This window comes from Eublepharis macularius, chromosome 12, assembly GCF_028583425.1.
Source record: "Eublepharis macularius isolate TG4126 chromosome 12, MPM_Emac_v1.0, whole genome shotgun sequence".
NCBI classification, from domain to species: domain Eukaryota; kingdom Metazoa; phylum Chordata; class Lepidosauria; order Squamata; family Eublepharidae; genus Eublepharis; species Eublepharis macularius.
In genome coordinates, this window is record NC_072801.1 from 58874405 (window position 1) to 58893333 (window position 18929).

The following is an 18929-nucleotide window of genomic DNA, read 5'->3' on the forward strand; positions in this document are numbered from 1 at the left end:
ACCCCAAACCCAGTGCTATCCCAAATTGCCAATACTGTAATGTGATTTGCAACCCTACAGCAGAAAGATCATCTTTCTGTTCCAGTGACCAAGACTGGGGGAGGGGCATTTATCTACTTTTGCTGTGGCATGCTATGAAGACAGTCCACCAACCACATTATGTCAAAATAAAACTTTATGCAAGATCACATTTTTTTCTTTGCCACTATGATGGAAGACAGGAGCAGCTTTGTGAGTTTTGAGAGTTCGAAGAGGACATGAATGCTGGCTGATCTTGTACATATTCCATTTTAAAAACAACCTGTACCTTCTGCCTTGAGCTTTGGGTGATCCCTTGCCCCCTTTTCGGCCTGCTTTAAATCATGAGACTGCCGAGGCAAAAGGACTTACCTGTGAGACCTGCACGGGTAGCACATCAACGAGAGCATGGGTGGGTGTTGTGCTGATACTTGAATTACAGATGCATTCGCTGCATTGCCCAGTTAGCAGCTTACTTTCAGTGAGGGGCAGGGGGAGTGGACAGTCCCACGGCTAAACACTTTTACCCCATCAGTGTCATGTTTCAATCAGGCCAGAGTCTCCTGTGAGGCAATATAGTTCGGAAAGGTCTTCACAGGCAGTGAGGATGGGGCATGCAGCTGGGCTGTACCACTTCACACTACATGTGGAGGGATCTAGTGCTGGCATAAAGTTCTTTATACAGAGAAAACAAGCAGACCTAAAACTGATTAGGAGACTGAGAAAAGACAAGAAGTACACAGATCGAGATCAGGAGAGGCAGGGCATGAAGGGATGAGCTGGTGCTCGGCTCTCGTGGCCCTTGATCGCTACTTTAGTGTCAGGAAAGACTTTTCCTCCAGGTCAGATTGGCCAAGGATCCTGGAAGTTTTTTTGCCGGGGTCACTGGGGGAGATGAACAGGGGACAGAGCTGTGAACTTCCTGCATGGAGCAGGAGGTTGGACTTGATCAACCTTGGGATCCCTTCCAGCTCTGTGTTTTTAAGTTCTCTCTGCAGGATTTTTTTTTAAAGTAGAAAGAAGGAAACAGGAGATTTGCACCGATCACAGAAGAATGAAAATAGACAAAAGCTGATAGTGTCAAGTGGCGTATTTATTATCCAAGTAAAAATTCCTTATGTTTCACTGTAAGGGTAGAGTGAGAGTCTGTTTTCTTACAGCAGAAGTGCAAAAACAGTAATGACTGTTTACTTATTTTCATTCTTTAAAAAAGAGAGAACCCTCCACACCTGCAACCTGATGTGGTACAGCCCAGAAAGTTTTACTTCTCTGTTGTTTGTGAGAACTAGTGGAAGGCCTCAATCTCTGCCCATTTAATAAAACAGTATTACAAAATCCTGTGTCTTTTCATGGAGTGTAAAGCAGAAGGGGAGGGGGAGGTACATGTAGGTTATCTGCTGTTCTATCCTGCATGCCAGGGATTAACCAAAAGCATACCCCCTTCATAGGCAAGCCCAAGATTTCCAGAGTACAAAGCTGTCCCCATGGTCAAGAGTGTATCCACTGAACAGTAGTGACCGCTGAAGGTAGGGCCTACAGCCCTGTTACTGCCAGAGAGAGAGGGATGTCTGTTGACTGGATCAGTTGCTGCAGGTACCCATGGGTCGCCATGGGATAGAAACAGGCCCTCCCAGAAGGCTCAGCAGTTCAGACAGGCTATCGGCCTAGCAGGTGTATAAAGAGGAGGCTGGCCCATTTCAGGTTATAGCAACACTGAGGTAAAACTGTCCATCAGTCCCGGCCCAGTCGATAGATGTGGTGCTGTGCCCCCCGCTCGCTGGCAGAGACTTCAAACACAAAGGCCACACACAACAGCAACTCCTGAGTTTCTTGATCCCGCAAAACCTGTAGGGAGGGGGAAAGATTTATGCAGAGGTTTGACCGTGGGGACACAGGACAGCCTCCTAGAGCTACCCCTTCTACAAGGAGTTTGCCACAACCCCAATGATATCTATAGGGAACTTGTTTTCTCCCACCCTCATTAATTTCGCAGCTAAAACCATATTTAGCTACGGGGCATCCACCCAAATTTCCTTTCCCTTCTTGCCTCTTCCAAGTTTCCCTCTTGGCCTAGTATACAAGCTGGGGGATACAAGTATTTTAATGGCTTGTTTTGGAATACTGGGAAAGGGAGTAGATTTGTTTCTGGCAGCCGGCGCTGAAGACAAGGCCAGCCAGGATTCCAGGCCTGGCTCATCGTGCCTCACGCTTGTGCTCCAAAGAAGGAGCAGCAGCAGCCAATATTGCAAGTCTGGTCTACATCTGCAGCATAAACAGCGCTTGAGCGCTAAGATGGTAGAACGGACTATAATACTTCACGTCATCTTTTTAATGCTTCCCTGTTTAAAAATAACTCTTCATCCAGAAAGCTTAGTGCCTCAACAGGTAGTGTAGTTTGTACAGAACTTTAACTTTAAGTTTGCTGATTTTGATTTCTTTGACACTTAAAAACATGATGACTACGGGAGCAAGGCACAACGCAATTTTGTAAAACATCTCTTAAAATTCTACTACCTACAAATTTGCTTTCATGCCTATAGATTTAAAGATTTGCTATGCTCTGGGCTATTTGTACTTTTTCTTGACACTACTTAACATAACTACCCAGGATCCACCTTCGTTGGTCTTGTTTATATTCCGTTGTGGTCACAAGAACATCTTTCAGTTGGTTTGTTGTGATTAATGAATTACAGTTTATTTTATGTTTGTTGTAAGCCCAGCAAGCCTCTCCAGTCCTGTCTGCCTGTAGTGGTTGCTGGTAGAAGGCCGTCCTATCGTTCTACACGCAAGCACAGAGGAAGGAGGAATGCAGTAATGTTCTCATCCTCCTCTGAACTGTGGAGTTTTGAGAGAAAGATACACTTTCTGTATCAGTTCACTTGAGGGCAGGTTCTGTTTACACAAAACTCTGGTTTTGGCGAGAATCTCTGTTCTGGCTGCCTACCTCTTCCCCACCAAGTGTCTCCTCATTTCGCCCCCAGATACCTGCAGGATGGTGAAGTTTTCAAGCACACTATCCATCATCGGTTTTTCTGGCAGTGTTCGCAGTTTGCGGATAAAATTAATGAGGTACTCGCAGAGTGGAGAGCGCGGCAGGCTAAAAACAAAGCGTCCATCTTCCCAGTGGGGTGGCTCGGCTGTCTAAGCAGACAGGGTAGGTGAAAAGGAATGGTTAGTGGCGAACTGAGCAGAGCCGCGAGAACCCGTAATCTCTCAAACACCCCTCCCTCCTCCAACACAGGGATCATTTCTCAAAGAACAAAGCTGCTATTCTACACAAACTTACCAGCATGTAAGCTCTACTCAACATCAATGGGATTCATTTTCTAATTCTAGGTAAATATATTTAGTGAGGGTGTATAAATAGCCTGAACCCACAAATATGCCCAGGTAGGAGAACTGGCCAAAATCTTTCACAAACACAGAAGGTTCTTGATTCCCCCAGATCCCATGGCCCCCACTCCAAGCCTCTCTAGCATTTAAAATATATCTACAACCTTAATCCCAAAGTTCCCATCTCTATTACTCCCAAATCTCTGCACTGCTAAAGATCTGTAAGTCTCCTTTATATTAGCTCTCGGCTATCTCTTCTGCAAATCTAAATTTCTGAATAGCGTACCAGGGCTCAAGCCTGACTAGAACTCCTGAACTTTAATCTAGAAAGTCTTCCCTGCCAAAGACGAGAGATGTCAAGCTCTTGAGTACGGATGGTTCCTTTGTCTTGAGCTCCGGCACTAAACCCTGGTTTAGAGAAAGCTCTTATTTCCCCAAATCCGTAGCCATAAATATCTCTCCAGCTTCAAACTGACAGCCTGGCCACACAGCACAGCTGACTTGCCGCCAGAACTATGTATCAAAACACACAACCAAGCTTTAACAGCTGAGAATCCTAACGGTCCTCTTAAGACCAGTAGAGAAAGCGGGAGGGGAAACGTACAGGAAAGCCAAAGCAGCTGCCTCCCCGCTTTCTTATGGTTTTTCTCAGCTTTGTAGCTAATGTTCCCTGCTGCCCTTCTCCCTTGTGAAGGGAAATCAGCTGCAAACCTGAGAAACGATGGGAAGAGAAAGGTGGCCAGCAATTCCAGCTTGGCTGGATTCTTATCTGCCATTCCTTCCAGCTCTCTCTTGCTCGTCTTCTTTACAGACAAGCTTGGCTTCACATGGCTATGTTTTATAGGGTTATTGTAACACATCTCTTAATGGTAAACCTCTCGTCCTTTTGATCCCGCAACCCCTCTGTTCCCTCACACCCTCCAACAGTGCCCCCCCGCACCCACCTCCAGTTTTTCCACCACTTGTTTGCCAAAGGAGCAGACCTTGGAAGTGCAACTCAGAGTCAGAGCCCGTGGGCCCTCGTATCGACTGCTCACCCCATAGAAGGCCCCTCCTGTGCCCCCAGGTTCTTCTTCGGGGAGGGGAAAGCTCAGATCAGCCTATGGCATGGGAGAATGAAAGAGAAAAGGTTGTTTTCATAGCTGATGTGTAAAACAGCACTTCTTACATCTCAGGTGTTTTATTAGTCCATTGTTAAGATAGCTATGTAGAACCTCCATATTGCGGGGCAGTTTCTGAGTATCAGATGCTGGAGGCAAGCAACATGGGAGAGGGAATGGCTATCAAGTGCATCTAGCAAGATGCTGTCTGAGTGTTGGATGCAGGGCCGGTACGCCCATTGAGACCAGGTAGGCGGTGGCCTCAGGGTGCGGGATGCCGGAGGAGGCATGGGGGGGGGCAGGAGTGCGCACCACAGAGCTGCAGCCTCCTAGCCCTCCCACCCTGCGCCGCCGCCACCGCCAGCACATGCCCCCGGCCGGGCTCAGCAGCCACAGGCAGGCATCTGCAGCGGTGCAGGGCAACCGAGCGGGAGAGCTCGGAGGCCACCCGCGCGCTGTCCCAGCCGCCTGCCATAGCAATCGGGCTGGTGGCACGCGTGTGCCCGCGATGACGTCATCACGCAGGCTGATGTGTGTGTGGGGGGGGGCGCCCAGCCTGCCAGCTGACCGTGAGCGCTGAAAACCCTGGCGCCACTGCTGGTTGGATGTAATGCTTGGTCCAACAAGGCCATTCTTAAGTTCTGATGCTGAAATTAACATTTATTATTTTTTTAGATTGACTAAAGTCATTCCTAAAAAGATATCATTTCTAAAAAGGATTTTTATACCCTGGATGCCATGTTTCCAAAACAGTACACATTTTAAAATTTACATCTTTGGTTTTATGTAGAACTCTTGGGTTTTTATGCATAACTAGAACGGCTTTCAGCTAGGCAGTACAAAACCTAATAAATAGGTCTTCTTGTTAAAAACTGTGCTACATTACATTATACAGTGGGACGAAACGAAGTGTGGAGAAAACATCCACAGATCAGAAGGGATTTGAACTCTTGTCCAAGAGCAATATCCTTTTTATTTATCCAAAAGTGATAAATCCAACTGGGATATCTGGATACATGTTGTCCAGGGCTGGCACTGTTGCATGGTCTGGACAAAGCCATGGTCAGCCGAGAGGTGATGGGTGGCCCCCTCCCTGGATAACCGCCACCCAAGAATCCCGGGAGGGTTCATCCACCCCCTGAAGCCAACACAGGGGGACATACCGCCCGGGAAGGCAGCAGGGATGCTGGCATGGCAGGCAGCAGCTGGGGGAGCTTCCCTGACAGCCCTCAGAACTGAGCCACCACTACCTCAAGAAGCAATGGTGGCCCACTGTAATCCTATGTACAGTTGTTCCAGTCTAACTCTGTTGATTTCAGTGGGCTCTGAATGAAGTAACACTGCATAGGATTGCAGTGTTGGTTTCTTTTTTAGGTGCCTCCCACCACTCAATAAATACTGGGGCAGGTCAAGCCCTTCCATGTAAGCTGGAACATCTTGAAATCTGTTCCATGTTTACCTGCTCAGTTCCTCCCCAATTAATCCACTGAACCTAGTAGGCTGGGTGGGTGATACTGGGAAGTGTCCGTGCTGCATTACCAGCTTCTTGGCTAGGCCTCCTTTTTAGTTAAGGATTCAGGAGAGCAGAGGGAAAGAGATCTCACCCAGAACTTGACCAAGAAGAAGGCATGGGGAGGCCCTTGGTCGTACAAGTCTCGCAGCCCACCTCCTCGCTCAGGGAACTTGTCATAGATCTGCCGTACATCCACCATCTCCAGGGGTGGGTCAGTGGTAGGGGCTGGGTCGATGTGCACAAAACGGTGCTGCTGCTTACATTGTGGAGAGCAAAGGGACACTGTCAGAGACAGAACTAGCAGATACCCACATAGCTGCTTAGCTAATCCATCCATTGCAATAGCGAAGCTTTCTCTAGACACACTATGCAAGTTGGCAATGACTGCCTGGCTGTTAGACCTCTCAAAAATATTTAGTATTTAGACCACACTTGTTGCACTTAAAGGGCATTTTGTGTATGTTGTCAACATTTCATCCAACAATGCTGCAAGGTAGATCCGTGTAATTCTCCCATATTATTATTAGGCAGGGGTCCCCAACCTTCTCCCAATGTTTTCACAACATAAAATGGCCCCCATGGGAGTGTCATTTGCCCCAGGAGAGGCTCCATGTGTACTGATAGGGTACATATAGATTTCTCCTGTGAGGTAAATAATAGTGCCCTTGGACAGTTTCAAGTCAGGAAAACTGAGGGGGGGGTATAAGCCCCCTCTCCACGCACACTGAGATGCTGATCTGAATTAGGCCTTTGCATGCCCAAGAACCAAGGTCACACTGGGAAACTCCCAATGCATGTCTGTTGGAAAGCCCTCATCGCAGATCGAGACTTTGAAACGTATTTAGGCCCTGAATGTTAGCAGTTGATGTAAAAGTCACTTGGCAAGTTTATCACCAGGCTGGACCGGAAGACATGCTGACCTCTTGCTCTTTTCATACCACACCAGCTCCTCAAAGCAAAACTAAAGATGGCTGTCAGCTTTCTGGCATCTTAACCTTCAATTTTTCATTCTCTGCATCTGGTTCGTCATATTTCTCCCTCCATCCCCTTTATCACAGTAGATACTGCCCTTCATCCAAGAAATTTTGGGTAATGTGGACGGGGGTACCAATTCTTTTTCCAACAGCCTTGTGGTGTGGGCCCACTAGAGGTGGTGATTGGCCCAAGACCATCCAGTCAACTTCTCTCTGGCCAAGCCAGATAATCACTACACCAAGATGACTCCCAATTTTCCATAAAAGTTTCCAGAAAAGTTTACCCTTACACACTGGGTGGGGGACTAGGCATGTGTCTCTCACCGGATCCTGTTCACCCTGCCGCTCCACAAAGGCTGTGAATTCCACCAATCGAAGTGTCTCTGTACCAATGTGGCTTCCCTGCCAAGAACTTGTACTGGGGAGACGGGAGAGTCTCCCTGTGGGTGTGTGATAACCTGTCATGCACAAGAAAAGCTTGCTGAAGGCTGTCTGGCACACTCCCTCTTACTGGTGGGGAGGGGAAGAGAGCTAGGAGAAGAAAATGAAAATGGTCTCTTACCTGGCGCAGCAGGGGGCGCTGTGATCGGTGGAATGGTGTACGGCGCCTGGAGAATGGGCTTCACACTGTGGAGTGAGGACGAAACTGTATCAACATACAGCTGAACCCTGGTGAACATATCATTCAACCGTGGGGGCTGCGGCTCAAGGGCAGATTGGCCTTTTAAATTACTGGGAAAGTCCCCTCTGGCCTAGTGTCCTGGAGGGCTGTTGGTGGCCAGAAGTAAGCCGAACTGAGCCCCAACAGTGGTGGCAGCTCTGTAAAGGCCCTTTGGTTGGATGTGGTTTGCAGCAACATGAGAAGATGCAACAGATAACTTCATCCATTATTATCGCTGCCCCAGCCCGGTTCCAAACCAAACGAGCCACTTGGCTTGTTCCTGGGCTATTTTAACGTCCTTATCTGTCCCCATTATGCTGCTCGCATAAAAAAAACAGATAAAATCTCTCTCTAGCACTGAAAGCCGCAGACACTTACTCTGGAGTAGTTCGAGACTGGTTTGCATCCCCCGTCCAGAACTGGAAGAACTCTGTTGACTGCAGTAAATTCAGAAGGAAAATTTAGAAGAGCCGGGCACTTGTCTAGGCTACATAAACTGATTTAAGTCATTCCCCCTCTCCTGGGAACCGTAGTTCTGTGGTGATCATCAACAGAAGATTCTTAGCACCTCACGAAACAACAATTATCAGGGTTCTTTGGGGGAAAGCCAAAACACAACTAATGGAACAGCATGGTATGGAAGCAGTCATAAAGTTTAACCCCACTGCTGTCTCACAACCCATGGTTCCATGTGCTTACTGTGGTGGTGGGTGGATAGCGGGGTTCTGACAGACCAAGTTTTTCCTGGAGGACTGTGGCAGATACGAGCTGAGCAGAAGACATGGCTGCCATCGTCTGAAGGGCTTTGTCCTTTGCAACCTGGTCCTAGGAAAGAGAGGAATCTGGTGTCCGGCAGCCAGCAGGGCCAGACTTCCTGCCCTACTGATTTCTCTGCTGAGAAACTTCTGCAAACTGGTTCTGGAATGATACAGAGGATTCTGGGATACACTGGAAGACACAGACTTGACTGTGAAGGGCACATGCTGTTGCCCTATATGAATCCATTGTGCTTGGCTCTTGTAGCCCTTTCTTATATGTCCAGGGTAATGTCCATTATCACTTTGGGGTCAGGAAGGAATTTTCCACCAGGCCAAATTGGCCAGGGATCCCAGAGGCTTTTTGCCTTCCTCTGGACATAGAGCAGGGGTCACTAAGGGAGGTGGGGGGATAGCTCACCAGGATATAAAACCACAGAGTCCACTCTCTGAAGCTACCTTTTCTTCCAAGTGAACTGATATGTCGTCTGGAGATCAGCTGTAATACTGGGAGATTTCCAGGCCCCACCTGGTGGTTGGTAACCTTAACTCAGCCCCTACACACCTCCTGAGCCTTATCCGTCCCTCATCACTGTTATAATGGGATCTATCACACACAACCACCACACCACAGAATCCATCCTTTAACACAGCAGCACAAAGGGTGATCCAGTTAATTAAAAATGTCTGGGATGAACATAATCCTAAACCAACACAAGTCCCCTTTCCCAACCTGGGCAGGTACAAAATTCTGGCAAAGCATTATGGGATTGTGACAAAGACACTTCACTCACATTCATTGCTGAGCGCTGAGTATTTGTAAAACATTATGGGAGTTCTGCCGAAACAGGTCCACATCTACTGCTTCTCTCCTTTCAGCAGGATGGGAGAGACATACTTGGCAGAAAAGAATCAGGTGCAATTGGAGGGGGTACTATGGAATAGAGGGGAAGGGTCTCACCTTAAGCTTGGCCTGAATCTCACGGGTTTTCCGCCGTGCCAATACTTGGATGTGGCTGGAGACCTATGGCAGAAATTGAAAAGAAGTGAGCAGGAAGGTCTCTGGGGAGGAATGGGAAGGTCCTAATCCCCACTTGGCCCTTCTCTCTAACCTGTTTCCTCGTCCGTGTTTTCCCTGTCCTCAGTTTGATGTAGCGGGCAATGAGTTCATTGCGACCTGAACAAGAGACAAATGAACTTGAAATCCAGAGAACGTCCTGCCCAGGCCAAGCACCATTGCCAGGCAATCCTGCCACCCATTCCCCCTGGCTGCGCCACTAAGGCCTGCAAAATTCAGTCCTGAAGGGCCAAGCATACTGCGCTTGTACGTTGCAACAAGTCAGCACATGGTCAGACAGACATACTCCCAAACACTTCTGGGTCTCTTGGACTGCCAGGACATTTCACACAGAGAACTAGGAGGGGGCTGAATGAATGCCTGTCTGCCTACCCCTAGCCATCCATGAACATGAATTCAGTTGTCCCATGTTATACGGACACTTGAAAGACTGCTTGCCTGCCTCTGCTTCAAGATCCTCTGCTGAAGCCCAGCTGCAGAAGTAAGACTTCCAGTCACAGGGGCCTTTCTGTGGTTGCTCCTAGACTCTGGAATACCACCCACGGGCAAATTCATTTTTTCCACCTGCCTACTCTAATCTTTTTGAAAGTGCCAATTCATCCCCAGGCCTTTGCTGCCACTGGGTGTCTGTTACATGAGAGGTGGCTATTGCTGGCTGCCAGATCTGCTTGTTTTGAATTTTGATTAAAAAAAACACAACTTTAATTGTGATCTTCTTTGGAGGCCTTTGTTAGGAGGAGAGGACAGAGTATGAATGCCATAAGGAAAAAATTACCCAGATCAGATGCACAGTGTTGACTGAGGAGTTTTACAGAAGAAAGAGGTACCTCCTTTCCCCTGAATTTGTACACATAATTATCACGTACAGTTAGCAGGTTGCCTGCAAAGAGTCTTACTGCTTCAGGGGCAGAGTTGCATACAGACTTCTTGCCACAGAGTTACCTACATCGGAGGCTCTAGTTCCTTCTTCTAGCCCTGAATAGCTATTGGCTCTTCAGAAGTTAGAAAGGAGACAAAAAGCTCAACTCCAGCACAGCCTCCATGTGAACACGTGAAGCTGCTTTATTGGTCTATGAAGGTCAGAATTGTCTGCTCTGATTGGCAGCAGCTCTGCAAGGTCTCAAAGAGAGGTCTTCCACATCATCTTATCCTTTTAACTGGAGATACAAGAATCGAGCTCGGGAGCTTCTGTACATAAAGTGGATGTTGTACCACTGAGCCACAGCCCCCTGCATGGTGCAACCCAGTCTAATACAGAATTATGGAAGCTGCATATGGGACTGACCTGTAGTGGTTAAGAGCAGCAGGGCTCTAATCTGGAGAACCAGGTTTGATTCCCCACTCCTCTACCTGAAGGAGGGTCAGTCACAGCTCTCTCAGAACTCTCTCAGCCTCACCCACCTCACAGGGTGATTGTTGGGGGCGGGATAACAACACACTTTGTAAACCACTCTGAGCGGGCATTCAGTTACTCTGAAAGCAGGTGTATAAATAGGATGTTATAAAGTTTATGGAACAAACACCTTTAGCACTGCCTTCCTACTGCACAGTGCAAGTAACAGCTGCCCATTCCATCTTCTAGGCGCTGGAAAGCTTCTTCCTTATATTTAAGCGTGCAGATTTTTAGCTTGTTCTGTCATTTCCAGGATGATACCCCCCCCCACCTGGGAGGCAAAGCAGTACCAATCTGCTACAGAAGGAATCCCACATACCGTACATCTTCCCCTCATCCGAAAGAATGATCTTGCGTCTCCCGCAAGGTGGGTAGATAGCTAGTGCTTCTTGGAAACTCTGCTCAATGTCAGGGCTCCAGACCCCTTCGGCATCATTGTCCAGAGCCTTCTCCCCAGCATCTCCCATCTCCTGGGAGGGGCTGGCCCTTGCACTGAGCTCTATGGTGTTAGGGTTGATATCTGAAAGACAACAGAGGAGGTGGCACTGGGGTGGACATGCTGTGTCAATACCAACAGGCTGTAAAAGTAAGAGCTTTGCACTTTTGATTCAAATGGATTGTTGGGGGGAAGGGTTGTTCAGAGTGGATTCTAATCAGCGAGAAGCGAGACATGAGACATTGTTCATCTGGGTACCTGATACTGATAATTTCTATTGTTTTTGTGCAAATTCCTTGGCAGGGCATGGTTGCTTCCTACAGAGCTCCATCCCACACATTACTTGTTTGTAAGATAATCCTCTTGCTGGATCAGACCAGAAGTGCATCTAGTGTAACAGTCTCTCTGCAAGGCTGGCCAACCAGCTGCCTCTACAAAATTCACAGCCACAGCACAGAGAAACAAACACCCCAGAAAAGTGTGCATGTACAGGAAAAAAGTTTTCCACAGGCTGTTACAGCCAGAAGTCAAAGAACTGTGGAACCAGTTTTTGCAAACCTAATAGGCTTCAAAACTGTTTTCCTTAAACATACCCCTGCCCTGTTTATTTGGCAACTGAGGAGAAACACAAACAGTTTGTGAAGAAGTATGGTAAATCACCAAGCAGTCGGAGCTTCCACAGGACTCGGACAAACCCTTTGCAAGAGTCTAAGCAATATTTTGGATTTGCATTTGAATTCTCTCATCCTTCAAGAAGTTCAGGGTGATACACATTCCTGTGAGGAAGGTTAGACGGTATGCCCAGCACAATGTCAGCAAGATTCATGGCTGAGTAGGGATTTGAACTCAGGCCTCTTCTATGAGGCACTTTATGCGCTGTGAAAATATCATGTTGGCTGCTTTTTTGAAGCCCTTGGTTGGCAGCTAAATTTTAACAGAGGTCATATTTTGAACTGAGGAAAGACTAAGGGCCAGCAGCCTTGGCTCTGCCCACTCTCCCCCTTAGAGGAGAGAATAGCAGCTCTTTGACCGCTTTCTTGTAGGGCCCTTTAACCCTTGCATCCCCAAAGTGGCTAGCAGAGCCTTCCCATAATGCACTTCAGCCGCACATTCCTCTTTGCCTGCGTTGTTGTTCAGAAACACACCACTGAGAAGCTGGTGTGCTTAAGAGGAGGACTCTTAATACAGCCTCTGTTACGGGTTCCAAGAACCACTTCCTTATGTTACACACTGAAAGAAAGATATTTATAACACATATCGCTCACCTTTCAATAACTTATCCCCAAGGTATCTTGCACAATGTTAAAATTACAAAAATAAAACCGTCACAGTGAAACAGCTACAAGATCATGAAAATGCATGGGAAGTCATAGGGCTGATGCAATGGATTTTCTTAACTGCCTTGGCTGCCCAGTAGGGGCCAAACTTCCTGGAGGAGGGTACTCCACAGTCCTGGCACCACCACCCAAAAGGCCCTGTTGTGCATTGCCACCCGACTGAAGGGAGTACACAAAGACAGGTGAAACCAAGCACTGTGAATTTGTGCCTGGAAACGAATAGGATAATGAAGTTTCTAGAAAGTTTATGAAACTAGTAACTGATAAAGAATAAAGGCTGTCGGATAGTTCTACCACTTTCACCCAAGCAGGACTACCACCAAAGGAAGATCAACCTGCCCAAGCTAGATATAAATTCCATCCAACTGGTTATCTTCATCTACCTTTCCCCTGCACCCTACTTCTTTTGTGTGTCTTAGGCTGTAAGACAGAGGGCAGTCTTTAGGATTACCAGCCTCCCAACAGGGGCCAGATTTCTTCCAGAATTACAAGGGCTCTCCACATTCCAGAGATTAGAGGGGAGTTTGAGCTGAGCAGCACGGAGGGCAATCTAAACTCCCCTCTGTCTGGAGATCAGGGGGCGGGGCCACCAGCCATGTGACCATTTTCAAGAGGTTCCGGAACTCTGTTCCCCCACGTTCCCCCTGAAAAAAAGCCCCGCTGGGGACAATTGTTGGGAAAATGGATTAAAAAAAAATAACAGGCAGATATCATAGATGGAAGCAGCCTCAAACCACTACTGGACAGCTTCTTCTCAGACAGCAGTTTTTGAGAATTTTTCCAAGGCAACTTCACGGAGAATGCTTTATTAGACTAGTCTGATCTGGTTGTTACTGGGGAGTGCGTGTTGATGGCCGGTCAGACTTCTTTCTTTGCACTGCGGTGGAGTCCTCGGTATGAAGAGCTATGCGGGGGTCAAAGGAGAAGATCCTAGGAACTGTACTAGATTGTACAGGCCTCACGTTGGCTATCCTCCGCTGTAGGCAGAGTACAGTCCAAAACAAACATCTGAAGGGGAAGGGCAGGGTTGAAACAGAGTTTTATGAAGAACAAAAGCTGTTTTTGGAATGGGAGCACAGTAATTAAGTATCTTCCAGAGAAACCAGATCTCTGAAGGGGGAGGGAGGGGGAGTGTGTTGCATGGTCTCTCTCTCTCTCTCCAGTTCACTGCCTGTCAAGCCAAAACCCAGTTAACTGCCTGGTTGCTCCAGTTCAAATAAGCCTTGGGAGGGCGGTGCAGCAGCTAGACAAAGAAACCTTCCAGCACAGATTGCGTCTCCTGTTCAAGACAGGAAGGAGGTTGGATTTTTAATCTGTGATCAGATTTCTCTCCCGCCCCCTCCAGAATACTAGGCACACAAGCTTCCTTTCCTTCTCCCTCGCAAGACTCCAACAGCTGCAAACTTCAAAGACAGATAGAAGTTTTATGAAGAAAAGCTTCTCTGGTATAAGACTGATCATGACCACTGAGTTCCTCAGTGCTGAGCCAAAGTTGCCACGCTTATATAAGTTAACACAACTGATTTTTTCCAGCTCTTTTTCATTTGCTGTCTTTTTTTTTTTTACATGGCTGGAAAACCAGGTTATTTTGAAAGCTGTTCTCTATAAAATCCCCAAAGACTTCCATGCTGTCTCCATTTTCTGAGGGAGTTTTCTGATTTTGGCCATTGCAATCCCCAAACCACGCACATAAATGATTTTCAGAGTATAGCCTAATATTTGAGAATCCAAAATACATAAGTTATTACACCTTCCCCACTCTTCTTCTAAGGAATTCAGGGTGGAATACAAGGTTCACTGCACTTTTTTAATCTTCACAACAACCTTGTGAGGATGGTTAGTGTGGAGCTAGTCAAAGGCATCTGGTGAGCTTCACAGATGAGAGATTTGAATCCAAGACTCCTCACAGCCCTAATCTGACCATCTAACCTTTACATTCTCCTGGCAGCAGAATTATTTGGAGTAAAGGCAGTAAATTATTTCTGCTCCTTGTTTAGCCAAAAGAAAAACCAGAGCTCTTTAGCATGCATTTTATTAGACACATGAAAGTTTGTGGTTTACAGGAAAAAACATTCTAGGGAGTGACATTATCAGAGCTAACTAATAAACCCATCTGAAGGGTTTTGCCACAGATAAGACACACACATTCCATTTCAGACTCTACTGCGTTACTCTGGCACCTCTGCACATCAAAAGCCTGAAACAAATGGGGGGAGAGAAGAATCAGATATCCACATTGTAAAATAGGAAAAAGGGTTAGATGAAAGTGCTAGTGAGAAAGTTAAGAACTGAATTCTTTTGATGCTTATTATTACTATTATTGGAGCCTTCTGTGTTTTTTGTAAATACATGCTTTTAAAACTCTACAGCACAGCCTTGCGTCATCACCTGTGACAACAAACAATACTCTCCAGGGAACTGGAGTAGAAATAGATCAGAATCTTTAATAGTACTTTATCTTAATATTCTTAAATGTTAAGATAACCAGTTACGTTAAGTAATAAGCACTGTTATTGTTAATAATTGCTATTGTTAAGAAAAGGAAAGATTAAGATGGAGCAATAATGAAATAAGAGTTTTTTATTCTAGTCTACATTTCTTATTACTAAAATAACAAGTAGAAATAGGTTTGAATTTTGCATGTGTTGTTTATTTGGAAAAATATATACTAAATAGGCTTAATTATTATTCCAATTATTATTCTAATATCTATAAAGGTTATGATTTTTGTACTCTGTATTTTAACAATCCTTGTAGCACGTAGCTTTATATTTGCCTTGCTTATCCCCCCTTCCTTTTACCCTTCTTTTCTGTAGTCCCCTCTGTTTTAATAAAATAAAATATATATTTTTTTAAAAAATACACTCCAGGGAACCAGACCAAATTTTAAAAAAAAAATTTAGATCAAGTAATGTCAACATATACTAGTACTCTCTCTACTGTGCGCTGCTGATATCTCTTGAATGTCTTAATAGGCATCCTGTCTAGTAAAGAACAAGGTTGAATCTTTAGTGGACTTACCTGAAAGTTTTATTTGCTATGTGAATTAGTGCATGTTTACTTTTGACTAGAGAGAGATCTTCTCTTAACATTTTCAGTTAGCCTTATTTCGCCCCCCCCCCACACACACACTGTGTACCACGTCAGCATTCTGATTTACAGTACTGTACTACTGGAATAAATTAGCATTACTGATAAATTAGAACAGGGTTCCCCAAGCTTTTTGAGTCTGTGGGCACCTTTGGAATTCTGACACGGGGTACTGGGTGCAACCACAAAATGGCCGCCATGGGAGGTCACCCAGAGGAAATCCAAGAGCAGGGGAGAAGAGGGTAATTTTAAAAAATACACTGGGAAAGAACAGCGAGAGAATAAAATCAACATTTGTGGAAGATGCCACCAAAGCAACATTACCTGAATAGCCAAGGAATATCATTTTAATCTGCATGGCCAATTAGATCTCTAACAGCCTATCAGAAGCTGTGCTGGGCAAGAGCCCCACCCGGCTCCACCCACTTTCTGAAAACACTCGGCGGGTGTCAGGTGCGGTGCCAGTGGGTGCCATGCCACTCACAGATACCACGCTGGGTACCCCTGAATTACAGTGTGTGATCCTAAACATGTTTTCAAGGAAGTGACTCCTGCTAACCATCAGGACATACTTCGGAGTTAACACGATGAAGACAGGCTGCAGTCCTATGCATACTTATCCAGGAGTAAAGCCTCATCAAACATGAGAAGTTTTCATTCTCTGTAAACATTCATAGGCTACAAATGAAATTTTTAATATCTATCAGTATCAATTCCACAAGTCTGTGGAATGCAGTTCACTGATTTGGAACTTTCTGAGGCCTTTAATAAAGCAAAAGCCACAAAAACTGAGTAAAAGTTTCTCATATTTGTACTTTTAAAAGACAAGTTGAGAGCCAGGCATTTTTTGCATGCTGCATATTCCAGTTTGCAGAAATGTAAAATACTAAAAATAGTTCCTGAAGAACCTGCAAAACTGAATTGTCGGGAAAAACGACAGAGATAGGTGGACTCGGATTTTTTTTTTAATGCTGAAGTTATACATGCGGAAGGGCCTTTTGTTCAGCACAGATACAAATCTGAAATCCCACAAATGCAGTATCTTGATTTGCTTCTCATGATCCCAATTTTTTTTTTCAAGTCAAGAACTACAGGGGAGGTTAAAGAAGAGTCATTCTGCTCCACCTTCCAAAAAAGCGATTATGGGCCCCAGCCTCATCCTGTAATTTGAGAAGCTCATGCACACATGTGAAAGGTCATGTTTGTTTTTGGAACAAGTCACATCAAGGTCTTGTGCAGATGGAGACTGCTGTAGCCAAGTCTCCCCCCCCCCCCCACAATACTTTCTAGCTGTCTTGCTTGTAGGTTACACAGCAGGCAAGAACTGGAAAACCAGAGGTAACTCTCAAGAGTTTAACTCCCGCACACAGGCTCACCAAATCTGGCCCTTCCACTGTTCAATCACAAGTCCGCTCTCACACACAAACGTGCTCTCTTCTTCAGGAAAGACTTTTGTGGTTTTAGAGCCAGACAGCCTTTTTGTGGTTATAAAGCCAGACGGCCTTTATTAAAAAAAATATATATATTCTTAAAAAAATCTTCGGACTTAAATGTAATAAAGGAATAGTGAAAGGGGTGCAGGGATACAGGATTGCTATCCTGATAAAACTTTTTTGCTAAACGTAATTAAGGGTTGCCAAAAGGGAGGGTGGGGGAACTCAAGCCTAACAGATCAATCTTGTTATAACTTTGCCAGATGGTTCCTATTTAAGATCGTGAGACCAGTAACAAAAGAGTTGCCACAAGTTTCCAAACGCCTCCCTTGAGTAGAAGAGATTTGCCTAAACGGGGCCGATGCAGTTCTAGGTGCTCTGAGCCGGTATTGTGCAATCCTCCCTTTGTTATTTCAGCAGGATTCGAGGCCAGGCGCTCCTTAGAGACCAACAAGGGTGTCAGCTTTCGAGACTCAGAGCTCTCTTCTTTGTTATTACAGGTTGACCCAGTGGATATATCTCCGAGCAAAGTTTATACGTCCGCAAGTGCACATAGAAAGGTCTTTGTAGGGGGGGGGGGCTAGTCTCTGCTTTTGCATATTTACTCCGAAGTAAGCCCCGCAGCGAATGGGCTTACTCACAAGCGTGCATAAGAATTGCAGAAAGCGAGCCCGCTGATTGCGAGGGGAGATCAGGCTGGCCCAACGCAACAGAGAGCACACCCAGCCCAACTCCCGGTCGTGGTCGAGACGCGCACAACTCCCAGAACAGCAAAGCAAACTTCCCAACGCCTCGGAAAACGTGAAACATCGGCAACCCCCATGCCATCCTCCCCGGGATCTCGCGACACCCAAACTCATTGGTCCCATATCCCCTTGCGATCACAGCTGCTTGCAAATGCATCGTTAAGCCGCTCTTGTTTCACAGCGACCGATCCTTTTTCCCCTTGTCCAAGACAAAGAGAAGGTCCCGAGTACACAACCGAGCCATTTCACAAGTGCGACACTTCAGCCTTTGCTTGAAAATCTCGCAGAAGGGAAAAAGAAGCACGCACAGACTTTTGCTATTCCTGTGCAAAATCAACCGGGAGAAATTGACCTCCGCCCCTAGTTTGGAAACTGATAAAGATCTGTTAAAAACTCACATTTGGAAATAAGAGGCGAGGGGAAATCTTTAGAAAAAGGATTTCTATATTTTTTAAAAAGTCTTTAATTAACCCCCCCCCCTCCCGCGGTCCACTCCTATGCCCACTCCCATCGGCCACCTCTTTAAAAGCAAATTAAAAGGCACGCCTTATCCAGTTATCTAAACCGTCCCACCAGTGGGAGAAAAAGAGAAGTTTGCAAAAAGTTCTCTCCTCCTCCGACTAAAATCCAGTCTAACCACAGCTCCCTCCCTGGACGCGCATTTTAACGGAAACCTTCCCTTCCAGAACTTGCTTCCAAAGGAAGCTGTGATGAAGCAGAAACCAAACGGAGGAAAAAAAATGAATAGAATGTTACTTACCTACCCGGGCGATTAGTTTGGATTGTATGAATGGAGGAGAAACTTTCTTTGAACTTTGCTTTCTTTTTTTAAAAAAAAGGGTGGGGGTGGGGAGGGGAAACAGAGGGGAAAAAAGGAAAAAGAATCAAAGTTTCTCCCCCCACCTTCAGGGTTAATTTTGGGCTTTTCCAAGGAGATCCTGCGCGCTCCTTGGGGTCGGAAAGGGAAGGGCTGGAGATTTGGAACGCGCTGCTGCGAGCCAAGCAGCAACAGGCCTGCGTGGTATTTTGGAAAGGTGACAGTTTTTCTCAGGAATCTTTGGA

At 46.1% G+C, this 18929-nt stretch overlaps 1 protein-coding gene across 4 annotated transcripts; it reads right to left on the minus strand.

Moving 5' to 3' along the window:
• Positions 1 to 157: 157 nt before the first annotated feature.
• On the minus strand, positions 158 to 18926 carry TEAD2 (TEA domain transcription factor 2). Of its 4 annotated transcripts, none has more exons than XM_054995255.1 (12): positions 18628 to 18926; positions 11145 to 11345; positions 9467 to 9531; positions 9316 to 9378; positions 8299 to 8424; positions 7978 to 8036; positions 7501 to 7565; positions 7263 to 7396; positions 6056 to 6217; positions 4296 to 4451; positions 3004 to 3159; positions 158 to 1863 (listed from the first exon to the last, which is right to left on the minus strand). In XM_054995255.1, the coding sequence occupies exons 2-12, from the start codon at positions 11290 to 11292 to the stop codon at positions 1750 to 1752; spliced, it is 1248 nt and encodes a 415-aa protein (XP_054851230.1). In that variant the 5' UTR covers positions 11293 to 11345; positions 18628 to 18926; the 3' UTR covers positions 158 to 1749. The 4 variants fall into 4 exon arrangements, with proteins under 4 accessions (XP_054851230.1, XP_054851231.1, XP_054851229.1 ...); XM_054995256.1 differs by having other exon boundaries at positions 4389 to 4451; positions 6056 to 6220; XM_054995254.1 differs by having other exon boundaries at positions 6056 to 6220.
• Positions 18927 to 18929: the final 3 nt, after the last annotated feature.

Coding starts and splice junctions, on each gene's coding strand:
- TEAD2 (XM_054995254.1), bottom strand. CDS start 11,292: ATGGGAGATGCTGGGGAGAAGGCTCTGGACAATGATGCCGAAGGGGTC. Junction 8,425..9,315: donor AGATTCAGGCCAAGCTTAAG/GTGAGACCCTTC, acceptor TCTCTTTCCTAG/GACCAGGTTGCAAAGGACAA. Junction 4,452..6,055: donor TCTTCTTGGTCAAGTTCTGG/GTGAGATCTCTT, acceptor CCCATGCCATAG/GCTGATCTGAGCTTTCCCCT.